The sequence below is a fragment of the Oncorhynchus tshawytscha genome, unplaced genomic scaffold (genome assembly GCF_018296145.1).
Source record: "Oncorhynchus tshawytscha isolate Ot180627B unplaced genomic scaffold, Otsh_v2.0 Un_contig_4770_pilon_pilon, whole genome shotgun sequence".
Lineage (NCBI taxonomy): Eukaryota > Metazoa > Chordata > Actinopteri > Salmoniformes > Salmonidae > Oncorhynchus > Oncorhynchus tshawytscha.
The window spans coordinates 6,604-19,173 of NW_024607285.1; the positions used below are offsets into that span (position 1 = coordinate 6,604).

Sequence of the window (12,570 nt, forward strand, 5' to 3'; positions counted from 1 at the left end):
TAAGGAAGGGGACTAGTGTGTAGGAGGGTAGGGGTTAAGGAAGGGGACTAGTGTGTAGGAGGGTAGGGGTTAAGGAAGGGGACTAGTGTGTAGGAGGGTAGGGGTTAAGGAAGGGGACTAGTGTGTAGGAGGGTAGGGGTTAAGGAAGGGGACTAGTGTGTAGGAGGGTAGGGGTTAAGGAAGGGGACCAGTGTGTAGGAGGGTAGGGGTTAAGGAAGGACTAGTGTAGGAGGGTAGGGGTTAAGGAAGGGGACTAGTGTGTAGGAGGGTAGGGGTTAAGGAAGGACTAGTGTGTAGGAGGGTAGGGGTTAAGGAAGGACCAGTGTGTAGGAGGGCAGGGGTTAAGGAAGGACTAGTGTAGGAGGGCAGGGGTTAAGGAAGGGGACCAGTGTGTAGGAGGGCAGGGGTTAAGGAAGGGGACTAGTTTGTAGGAGGGTAGGGGTTAAGGAAGGGGACTAGTGTGTAGGAGGGTAGGGGTTAAGGAAGGACTAGTGTGTAGGAGGGTAGGGGTTAAGGAAGGACTAGTGTGTAGGAGGGTAGGGGTTAAGGAAGGGGACTAGTGTGTAGGAGGGTAGGGGTTAAGGAAGGGGACTAGTGTGTAGGAGGGTAGGGGTTAAGGAAGGGGACTAGTGTGTAGGAGGGTAGGGGTTAAGGAAGGGGACTAGTGTGTAGGAGGGTAGGGGTTAAGGAAGGGGACTAGTGTGTAGGAGGGTAGGGGTTAAGGAATGGGACTAGTGTGTAGGAGGGTAGGGGTTAAGGAAGGGGACTAGTGTGTAGGAGGGTAGGGGTTAAGGAAGGGGACTAGTTTGTAGGAGGGTAGGGGTTAAGGAAGGACTAGTGTGTAGGAGGGTAGGGGTTAAGGAAGGACTAGTGTGTAGGAGGGTAGGGGTTAAGGAAGGGGACTAGTGTGTAGGAGGGTAGGGGTTAAGGAAGTGGGACTAGTTTGAGGAAGGACTAGTTTGAGGAAGGGGACTAGTGTGTGGTAGGGTAGGGGTTAAGGAAGGACTAGTGTGTAGGAGGGTAGGGGTTAAGGAAGGGGACTAGTTTGAGGAAGGGGACTAGTTTGTAGGGAGGGTAGGGGTTAAGGAAGGACTAGTGTGTAGGAGGGTAGGGGTTAAGGAAGGGGATTAGTTTGAGGAAGGGGACTAGTTTGTAGGAGGGCAGGGGTTAAGGAAGGGACTAGTGTGTAGGAGGGCAGGGGTTAAGGAAGGGGACTAGTGTGTAGGAGGGTAGGGGTTAAGGAAGGGACTAGTCTGGGAGGGTAGGGGTTAAGGAAGGGGACTAGTTTGAGGAAGGACTAGTTTGTAGGAGGGTAGGGATAGGAAGGACTAGTTTGAGGAAGGACTAGTTTGTAGGAGGGTAGGGGATAGGAAGGGGACTAGTTTGAGGAAGGACTAGTTTGTAGGAGGGTAGGGGATAGGGAAGGGGACTAGTTTGAGGAAGGGGACTAGTTTGTAGGAGGGTAGGGGATAGGGAAGGGGACTAGTGTGAGGAAGGGGACTAGTTTGTAGGAGGGTAGGGGATAGGAAGGGACTAGTTTGAGGAAGGGACTAGTTTGTAGGAGGGTAGGGGATAGGGAAGGGGACTAGTTTGAGGAAGGGACTAGTTTGTAGGAGGGTAGGGGATAGGGAAGGGGACTAGTTTGAGGAAGGGGACTAGTTTGTAGGAGGGTAGGGGATAGGGAAGGGGACTAGTTTGTAGGAGGGTAGGGTTAAGGAAGGGACTAGTTTGTAGGAGGGTAGGGGTTAAGGAAGGGGACTAGTTTGTAGGAGGGTAGGGGTTAAGGAAGGGGACTAGTCTGGGAGGGTAGGGGTTAAGGAAGGACTAGTCTGGGAGGGTAGGGGTTAAGGAAGGGGACTAGTTTGAGGAAGGGGACTAGTTTGTAGGAAGGGCGAGGCGGCCATCTCTGTCGGCGCCGGAAGTAAACCTCACACTCAACGTCAACAAAACTAAGGAGATGATTGTGGACTTCAGGAAACAGCAGAGGGAACACCCCCATCCACATCGATGGAACAGTAGTGGAGAGGGTAGCAAGTTTTAAGTTCCTCGGCATACACATCACAGACAAACTGAATTGGTCCACTCACACAGACAGCATCGTGAGGAAGGCGCAGCAGCGCCTCTTCAACCTCAGGAGGCTGAAGAAATTCGGCTTGTCACCAAAAGCACTCACAAACTTCTACAGATGCACAATCGAGAGCATCCTGGCGGGCTGTATCACCGCCTGGTATGGCAACTGCACCGCCCTCAACCGTAAGGCTCTCCAGAGGGTAGTGAGGTCTGCACAACGCATCACCGGGGCAAACTACCTGCCCTCCAGGACACCTACACCACCCGATGCTACAGGAAGGCCATAAAGATCATCAAGGACATCAACCACCCGAGCCACTGCCTGTTCACCCCGCTGCCATCCAGAAGGCGAGGTCAGTACAGGTGCATCAAAGCTGGGACCGAGAGACTGGAAAACAGCTTCTATCTCAAGGCCATCAGACTGTTAAACAGCCAACACTAACATTGAGTGGCTACTGCCAACACACTGTCAATGACACTGACTCTACTCCAGCCACTTTAATCATGGGAATCGATGGGAAATGATGTAAATATATCACTAGCCACTTTAAACAATGCTACCTTATATAATGTTACTCACCCTACATTGTTCATCTCATATGCATACGTTGATACTGTACTCTATATCATCGACTGCATCCTTATGTAATACATGTATCACTAGCCACTTTAACTATGCCACTTGGTTTACATACTTATCTCATATGTATATACTGTACTCGATATCATCTACTGTATCTAGCCTATGCTGCTCTGTACCATCACTCATTCATATATCCTTATGTACATATTCTTTATCCCCTTACACTGTGTATGACAGTAGTTTTTTTGGAATTGTTAGTTAGATTACTTGCTCGTTATTACTGCATTGTCGGAACTAGAAGCACAAGCATTTCGCTACACTCGCATTAACATCTGCTAACCATGTGTATGTGACAAATAAAATTTGATTTGATTTGATTTGATTTGATTAGGAGGGTAGGGGTTAAGGAAGGGGACTAGTTTGAGGAAGGGGACTAGTTTGTAGGAGGGTAGGGGTTAAGGAAGGGGACTAGTTTGTGGGAGGGTAGGGGTTAAGGAAGGGGACTAGTTTGTAGGAGGGTAGGGGTTAAGGAAGGGGACTAGTTTGTAGGAGGTAGGGGTTAAGGAAGGGGACTAGTTTGTAGGAGGGTAGGGGTTAAGGAAGGGGACTAGTTTGTAGGAGGGTAGGGGTTAAGGAAGGGGACTAGTTTGTAGGAGGGTAGGGGTTAAGGAAGGGGACTAGTTTGTAGGAGGGTAGGGGTTAAGGAAGGGGACTAGTTTGTAGGAGGGTAGGGGTTAAGGAAGGGGACTAGTTTGTGGGAGGGTAGGGGTTAAGGAAGGGGACTAGTTTGAGGAAGGGGACTAGTTTGAGGAAGGGGACTAGTTTGAGGAAGGGGACTAGTTTGTGGGAGGGTAGGGGTTAAGGAAGGGGACTAGTTTGAGGAAGGGGACTAGTTTGAGGAAGGGGACTAGTTTGAGGAAGGGGACTAGTTTGTAGGAGGGTAGGGTTAAGGAAGGGGAATAGTTTGTGGGAGGGTAGGGGTTAAGGAAGGGGACTAGTGTGTAGGAGGGTAGGGGTTAAGGAAGGGGACTAGTTTGTAGGAGGGTAGGGGTTAAGGAAGGGGACTAGTTTGTGGGAGGGTAGGGGTTAAGGAAGGGGACTAGTTTGAGGAAGGGAACTAGTTTGAGGAAGGGGACTAGTTTGAGGAAGGGGACTAGTTTGTAGGAGGGTAGGGGTTAAGGAAGGGGACTAGTTTGTGGGAGGGTAGGGGTTAAGGAAGGGGACTAGTTTGTAGGAGGGTAGGGGGTTAAGGAAGGGGACTAGTTTGTGGGAGGGTAGGGGTTAAGGAAGGGGACTAGTTTGTAGGAGGGTAGGGGTTAAGGAAGGGGACTAGTGTGTAGGAGGGTAGGGGTTAAGGAAGGGGACTAGTGTGTAGTAGGGTAGGGGTTAAGGAAGGGGACTAGTCTGTGGGAGGGTAGGGGTTAAGGAAGGGGACTAGTTTGTAGGAGAGTAGGGAGTAGGGAAGGGGACTAGTTTGTAGGAGAGTAGGGGTAGGGAAGGACTAGTCTGCAGGAGGGAAGGGGACTAGTGTGTAGTAGGGCAGGGGTTAAGGAAGGGGACTAGTTTGTGGGAGGGTAGGGGTTAAGGAAGGGGACTAGTTTGTGGGAGGGTAGGGGTTAAGGAAGGGGACTAGTTTGTTGTAGGGTAGGGGTTAAGGAAGGGGACTAGTTTGTAGTAGGGTATGGGTTAAGGAAGGGGACTAGTTTGTAGTAGGGTAGAGGGTTAAGGAAGGGGACTAGTTTGTTGTAGGGTAGGGTAGGGGTTAAGGAAGGGGACTAGTTTGTTGTAGGGGTTAAGGAAGGGGACTAGTTTGTAGTAGGGTAGGGGTTAAGGAAGGGGACTAGTTTGTGGGAGGGTAGGGGTTAAGGAAGGGGACTAGTTTGTTGTAGGGGTTAAGGAAGGGGACTAGTTTGTGGGAGGGTAGGGGTTAAGGAAGGGGACTAGTTTGTTGTAGGGTAGGGGGTTAAGGAAGGGGACTAGTTTGTAGTAGGGTAGGGGTTAAGGAAGGGGACTAGTTTGTGGGAGGGTAGGGGTTAAGGAAGGGGACTAGTTTGTGGGAGGTTAGGGGTTAAGGAAGGGGACTAGTTTGTGGGAGGTTAGGGGTTAAGGAAGGGGACTAGTTTGTAGTAGGGTAGGGGTTAAGGAAGGGGACTAGTCTGCAGGAGGGTAGGGGTTAAGGAAGGGGACTAGTTTGTAGGGGTTAGGGAAGTGGACTAGTGTGTAGGAGGGCAGGGGTTAAGGAAGGGGACTAGTTTGTGGGAGGTTAGGGGTTAAGGAAGGGGACTAGTTTGTGGGAGGTTAGGGGTTAAGGAAGGGGACTAGTTTGTAGTAGGGTAGGGGTTAAGGAAGGGACTAGTCTGCAGGAGGGTAGGGGTTAAGGAAGGGGACTAGTTTGTAGTAGGGTAGGGGTTAAGGAAGGGGACTAGTCTGCAGGAGGGTAGCGGTTAAGGAAGGGGACTAGTTTGTAGGGGTTAGGGAAGTGGACTAGTGTGTAGGAGGGTATGGGACCCGGCTAGCACCTGAGTGGAATATAAAGACAGTACGGTCAACTCTTTACATGTGCTCCTCTGATCCTACTGATGGACTTCCAGACTCAGTATCCCAGAAGCACTACTGCTGCTCACCACGATTGAGGAGCTGTCCTGTAGTTTATGAAGGCAGTAGGGTAGAGTTGCACCCTTTCCCTTTGTCTAATGTTTTTACAGGTTGAAATGTCTCGCTTTGGCCAAACTCTGCTTCTCTCAGTCTCTGGCTAGCTAGCCAGGCTACTGTTTCTGTATAGGACCAGGCTAGGAGAGTTAGCATGACTACTGTCTCTGTATAGGACCAGGCTAGGAGAGTTAGCATGACTACTGTCTCTGTATAGGACCAGGCTAGGAGAGTTAGCATGACTACTGTCTCTGTATAGGACCAGGCTAGGAGAGTTAGCATGACTACTGTTTCTGTATAGGACCAGGCTAGGAGAGTTAGCATGACTACTGTTTCTGTATAGGACCAGGCTAGGAGAGTTAGCATGACTACTGTTTCTGTATAGGACCAGGCTAGGAGAGTTAGCATGACTACTGTCTCTGTATAGGACCAGGCTAGGAGAGTTAGCATGACTACTGTTTCTGTATAGGACCAGGCTAGGAGAGTTAGCATGACTACTGTTTCTGTATAGGACCAGGCTAGGAGAGTTAGCATGACTACTGTTTCTGTATAGGACCAGGCTAGGACCAGGCTAGGACCAGGAGAGTTAGCATGACTACTGTTTCTGTATAGGACCAGGCTAGGAGAGTTAGCATGACTACTGTTTCTGTATAGGACCAGGCTAGGAGAGTTAGCATGACTACTGTTTCTGTATAGGACCAGGCTAGGAGAGTTAGCATGACTACTGTTTCTGTATAGGACCAGGCTAGGAGAGTTAGCATGACTACTGTTTCTGTATAGGACCAGGCTAGGAGAGTTAGCATGACTACTGTTTCTGTATAGGACCAGGCTAGCAGAGTTAGCATGACTACTGTTTCTGTATAGGACCAGGCTAGCAGAGTTGCTGGTTGCTCACTGGAGGAAACTCGTTCTCATCATCCAGACAGACGGGACCAGCAGCAAACTCATGTTCTGGGATCACCTCTCCCTTCTTAGCCCCACCATCCTCAGAGTAACCTGGGGAGGAGAGGAGGAGAGGGGTTACAGGTAAAGTTATATATACACACACACACACACACACACACACTTTCAGATACAACACACATCTCTCTTTCTCTCTGTCTTCCTCAGTCTCTCACACAATCTCTCTCTCTCACACACACACACACACACACACACTTTCAGATACACACACACACACACACACACACACACACACACACACAGACACACCCTTTCAGATACAACACATATCTCTTTTTCTCTCTGTCTTCCTCTCTCTCACACAATCGCTCTCTCACACACACACACACACACACACACACACACACACACACACACACACACACACACACACACACACACACACACACACACCTGTGAGCGTGGTAGTGACTGGACCGGTGGCTGGTATGGCAACAGTGGCGGCGTATGATGGACATGCCTGGACGGGCACCGTGACCTCTGACCCTTCTGACTCCACCCCTTCCTCCTTGTCCTCATCCTCACCAAACAATCTGAGAGAGAGAGAGAGAGAATCAGATAGATCAGATAGATTTGTGAGCTGTTGCCACAAGGACAACCAGTGAAGAACAAACACCATTGTAAATACAACCTATATTTCTGTTTATTTATTTTCCCATTTGTACTTTAACCATTTGTACATCGTTACAACACTGTATATATATATAATATGACATTTGAAACGTCTTTATTCCTTTGAAACTTGTGAGTGTAATGTTTACTGCACATTTTTATTGTTTATTTAGCTTTTTTATTATCTATTTCACTTGCTTTGGCAATGTAAATATATGTTTCCCCTGGCAATAAAGCATAAATACTAGGTCTGGTATTGAATAAGTTGCAGATGACATCATAAATACTAGGTCTGGTATTGAATAAGTTCCAGATGACATCATAAATACTAGGTCTGGATTGACAGATGACATCATAAATACTAGGTCTGGTATTGAATAAGTTGCAGATGACATCATAAATACTAGGTCTGGTATTGAATAAGTTGCAGATGACATCATAAATACTAGGTCTGGTATTGAATAAGTTCCAGATGACATCATAAATACTAGGTCTGGTATTGAATAAGTTGCAGATGACATCATAAATACTAGGTCTGGTATTGAATAAGTTGCAGATGACATCATAAATACTAGGTCTGGTATTGAATAAGTTGCAGATGACATCATAAATACTAGGTCTGGTATTGAATAAGTTCCAGATGACATCATAAATACTAGGTCTGGTATTGAATAAGTTGCAGATGACATCATAAATACTAGGTCTGGTATTGAATAAGTTCCAGATGACATCATAAATACTAGGTCTGGTATTGAATAAGTTGCAGATGACATCATAAATACTAGGTCTGGTATTGAATAAGTTCCAGATGACATCATAAATACTAGGTCTGGTATTGAATAAGTTGCAGATGACATCATAAATACTAGGTCTGGTATTGAATAAGTTCCAGATGACATCATAAATACTAGGTCTGGTATTGAATAAGTTGCAGATGACATCATAAATACTAGGTCTGATATTGAATAAGTTGCAGATTACGGTTTTCCAGATGTCACTTTCAGCAGTTTGTTTGATTAGCAAAGCAGCTGTAAAGGCTTCTGATCTTGATTGGCCTCTGACCTGAGATGACCTCGATTGACCTCTGACCTGAGATGACCTCTCACCTGTGTTTCTGAGCCAGGACGCACTCTCCTCCATCCTGAGGGTCGACGTTATAGATGAACAGCTGTCCGTCAGAGGAGGCCACCAGCAGACGAGGAAGCTTCTGGATCCTGACAGACAGACACAGGGACACAGCCAGCCATGACACCCTCACACCCAGTGGAACAGGACAGACAACACTATCATTTATGGCCATCACTCTAGGATCAGGTCAGGATGATCTACGATATAGTCTTTTAAACTGTGTAATTCAGTCTACTACTGTCCACTACTGTGTATTACTGTGTACTACTGTCTACTACAGTCTACTACAGTCTACTACTGTCTACTACTGTGTACTACAGTCTACTACTGTGTACTACAGTCTATTACTGTGTATTACTGTGTACTACAGTCTACTACAGTCTACTACTGTCTACTACTGTCTACTACTGTGTACTACTGTCTACCACTGTGTACTACTGTGTATAACAAATAGACCAAAACCTACGGAGACAAAAAAAAACACACCAACTCCCTATACAGTACACACACACCATACACCCACAATCCCTAAACACAAAAATACACAGACAGGGAAACTCACGTGGCGAGGGTACAGACGTTCCTCTGCCCGGCCACTAGGAGGCGTACAGTGGCGAAGGCTCTTTCCTGACTCATCACACCAGACACCTCAAATGCAATCAAAGTTTACAGTCATATTTTTTATTTTTTTTATTTTACCTTAATTTAACTAGGCAAGTCAGTTAAGAACAAATTCTTATTTTCAATGACGGCCTAGGAACAGTGGGTTAACTGCCTTGTTCAGGGGCAGAACGACAGATTTGTACCTTGTCAGCTCGGGGATATGAACTTGCAACCTTTCGGTTACTAGTCCAACGCTCTAACCACTAGGCTACCCTGCCGCCCCATGATAGGATACAGCCTAGTGTATACAGTACAATGTCATGCTACTTACAAGATCTCCTCTCAGTACAGCGAGTAAACAAATAGTATTGAATAAGAAGAAGCATAATATATAAACATGCAGGGAACAAGAGAGAAAAGGCCAATAAGACAAGACACCTGGGCTGGGAGGTAGCTGCTGGCTGCAGAGAACATCTTCCCTACGTAGGATCCCCAGGTAGGACACTCCTCCTCTCCACTACACAGAGAGAGACAGGGAGAGACACAGAGAGAGACAGGGAGAGACACAGCGAGAGACAGGGAGATACACAGAGAGAGACCGGGAGAGAGACAGGGAGATACACAGAGAGAGACAGGGAGATACACAGAGAGAGACAGGGAGATACACAGAGAGAGACAGGGAGATACACAGAGAGAGACAGTTAGAGAGACAGGGAGATACACAGAGAGAGACAGGGAGAGAGAGACAGGGAGATACACAGAGAGAGACAGGGAGATACACAGAGAGAGACAGTTAGAGAGACAGGGAGATACACAGAGAGAGACAGGGAGATACACAGAGAGAGACAGGGAGATACACAGAGAGAGACAGTTAGAGAGACAGGGAGATACACAGAGAGAGACAGGGAGATACACAGAGAGAGACAGTTAGATGCACAGGGAGAGACAGTTAGAGAGACAGGGAGAGACAGTTAGAGAGACAGGGAGATACACAGAGAGAGACAGGGAGATACACAGCGAGAGACAGTTAGATACACAGGGAGATACAGTTAGAGAGACAGGGAGATACAGTTAGAGAGACAGGGAGAGACACAGAGAGAGACAGGGAGATACACAGAGAGAGACAGGGAGATACACAGAGAGAGACAGTTAGAGAGACAGAGAGAGACAGGGAGATACACAGAGAGAGACAGGGAGATACACAGAAAGAGACAGGGAGATACACAGAGAGAGACAGTTAGAGAGACAGGGAGATACACAGAGAGAGACAGGGAGATACACAGAGAGAGACAGGGAGATACACAGAGAGAGACAGGGAGATACACAGAGAGAGACAGTTAGAGAGACAGGGAGATACACAGAGAGAGACAGGGAGATACACAGAGAGAGACAGGGAGATACACAGAGAGAGACAGGGAGATACACAGAGAGAGACAGTTAGAGAGACAGAGAGAGACAGGGAGATACACAGAGAGAGACAGGGAGATACACAGAAAGAGACAGGGAGATACACAGAGAGAGACAGTTAGAGAGACAGGGAGATACACAGAGAGAGACAGTTAGAGAGACAGGGAGATACACAGAGAGAGACAGTTAGATACACAGGGAGAGACAGTTAGAGAGACAGGGAGATACACAGAGAGAGACAGGGAGATACACAGCGAGAGACAGTTAGATACACAGGGAGATACAGTTAGAGAGACAGGGAGATACAGTTAGAGAGACAGGGAGAGACACAGAGAGAGACAGGAGATACACAGAGAGAGACAGGGAGATACACAGAGAGAGACAGTTAGAGAGACAGAGAGAGACAGGGAGATACACAGAGAGAGACAGGGAGATACACAGAAAGAGACAGGGAGATACACAGAGAGAGACAGTTAGAGAGACAGGGAGATACACAGAGAGAGACAGTTAGAGAGACAGGGAGATACACAGAGAGAGACAGTTAGATGCACAGGGAGAGACAGTTAGAGAGACAGGGAGAGACAGTTAGAGAGACAGGGAGATACACAGAGAGAGACAGGGAGATACACAGCGAGAGACAGTTAGATACACAGGGAGATACAGTTAGAGAGACAGGGAGATACAGTTAGAGAGACAGGGAGAGACACAGAGAGAGACAGGGAGATACACAGAGAGAGACAGGGAGAGACACAGAGAGAGACAGGGAGATACACAGAGAGAGACAGGGAGATACACAGAGAGAGACAGGGAGATACACAGAGAGAGACAGGGAGATACACAGAGAGAGACAGTTAGAGAGACAGGGAGAAACACAGAGAGAGACAGTTAGAGAGACAGGGAGATACACAGAGAGAGACAGGGAGATACACAGAGAGAGACAGTTAGAGAGACAGGGAGATACACAGCGAGAGACAGTTAGAGAGACAGAGAGAGACAGGGAGAAACACAGAGAGAGACAGGGAGATACACAGAGATAGACAGGGAGATACACAGAGAGAGACAGTTAGAGAGACAGGGAGATACACAGAGAGAGACAGTTAGAGAGACAGGGAGAGACACAGAGAGAGACAGGGAGATACACAGAGAGAGACAGGGAGATACACAGAGAGAGACAGGGAGAGACACAGAGAGAGACAGGGAGATACACAGAGAGAGACAGGGAGATACACAGAGAGAGACAGGGAGATACACAGAGAGAGACAGGGAGATACACAGAGAGAGACAGGGAGATACACAGAGAGAGACAGGGAGATACACAGAGAGAGACAGGGAGATACACAGAGAGAGACAGGGAGATACACAGAGAGAGACAGTTAGAGAGACAGGGAGATACACAGAGAGAGACAGGGAGAGAGAAAGAGTGTGTAAGAGAGGGGGGATAGAGAGAGATGTATGTAGGCTTGCCAGGTTGTGGATGACTCCTTCTGTGTGTGTGTGTGTGTGTGTGTGTGTGTGTGTGTGTGTGTGTGTGTGTGTGTGTGTGTGTGTGTGTGTGTAAACCTGGGTCCGTGCTGTTCTAGTTTGAAGATGTGTACGGTCTCAGTGTTGCTGGAGGCACAGAGGAACTGGGCGTCAGGACTGAAGGACAGGGAACTGATATTGACGTACCTGCAGAGAGAGAGAGACACACACACACACACACACACACACAGGAAGTTATTATAAGTCTCTTCTACACTCATACTGTTAGTGAGAACTTAATTACACAAATTACGTTATCTAGCTATGAAAGAAGCATTTGAAACATTTCAGCTGGCCATTCCTTTGCCTGTTCTATCACACACTGTCATAATGAGAGATGTGTCATTATAAACCTGCCTTCAGTCTGTTCTAATGTCATAATGAGAGATGTGTCATTATAAACCTGTCTTCAGTCTGTCATAATGAGAGATGTGTCATTATTACCCCGTCTTCAGTCTGTCATAATGAGAGATGTGTCATTATAAACCTGTCTTCAGTCTGTCATAATGAGAGACGTGTCATTATAAACCTGTCTTCAGTCTGTCTGTCATTATAAACCTGTCTTCAGTCTGTCATAATGAGAGATGTGTCATTATAAACCTGTCTTCAGTCTGTCATAATGAGAGATGTGTCATTATAAACCTGTCTTCAGTCTGTCATAATGAGAGTCATTATAAATGTGTCATTATAATGAGAGATGTGTCCCCGTCTTCAGTCTGTCATAATGAGAGATGTGTCATTATAAACCTGTCTTCAGTCTGTCATAATGAGAGATGTGTCATTATTACCCCGTCTTCAGTCTGTCATAATGAGAGATGTGTCATTATAAACCTGTCTTCAGTCTGTCATAATGAGAGATGTGTCATTATAAACCTGTCTTCAGTCTGTCATAATGAGAGATGTGTCATTATAAACCTGTCTTCAGTCTGTCATAATGAGAGATGTGTCATTATAAACCTGTCTTCAGTCTGTCATAATGAGAGATGTGTCATTATAAACCTGTCTTCAGTCTGTCATAATGAGAGATGTGTCAT

General features: G+C 47.0%; 1 protein-coding gene across 1 annotated transcript; it reads right to left on the reverse strand.

Moving 5' to 3' along the window:
- Positions 1–5,886: 5,886 nt before the first annotated feature.
- LOC121842428 (WD repeat domain phosphoinositide-interacting protein 1-like) lies at positions 5,887–11,683 on the reverse strand (the record flags this gene model as incomplete). Its single annotated transcript, XM_042312419.1, is given in 6 exon segments — positions 5,887–6,298; positions 6,659–6,798; positions 7,984–8,091; positions 8,568–8,653; positions 9,047–9,125; positions 11,576–11,683. Coding segments are annotated over 6 exon segments (646 nt in total), but the record flags the coding sequence as incomplete, so codon positions are not given.
- Positions 11,684–12,570: the final 887 nt, after the last annotated feature.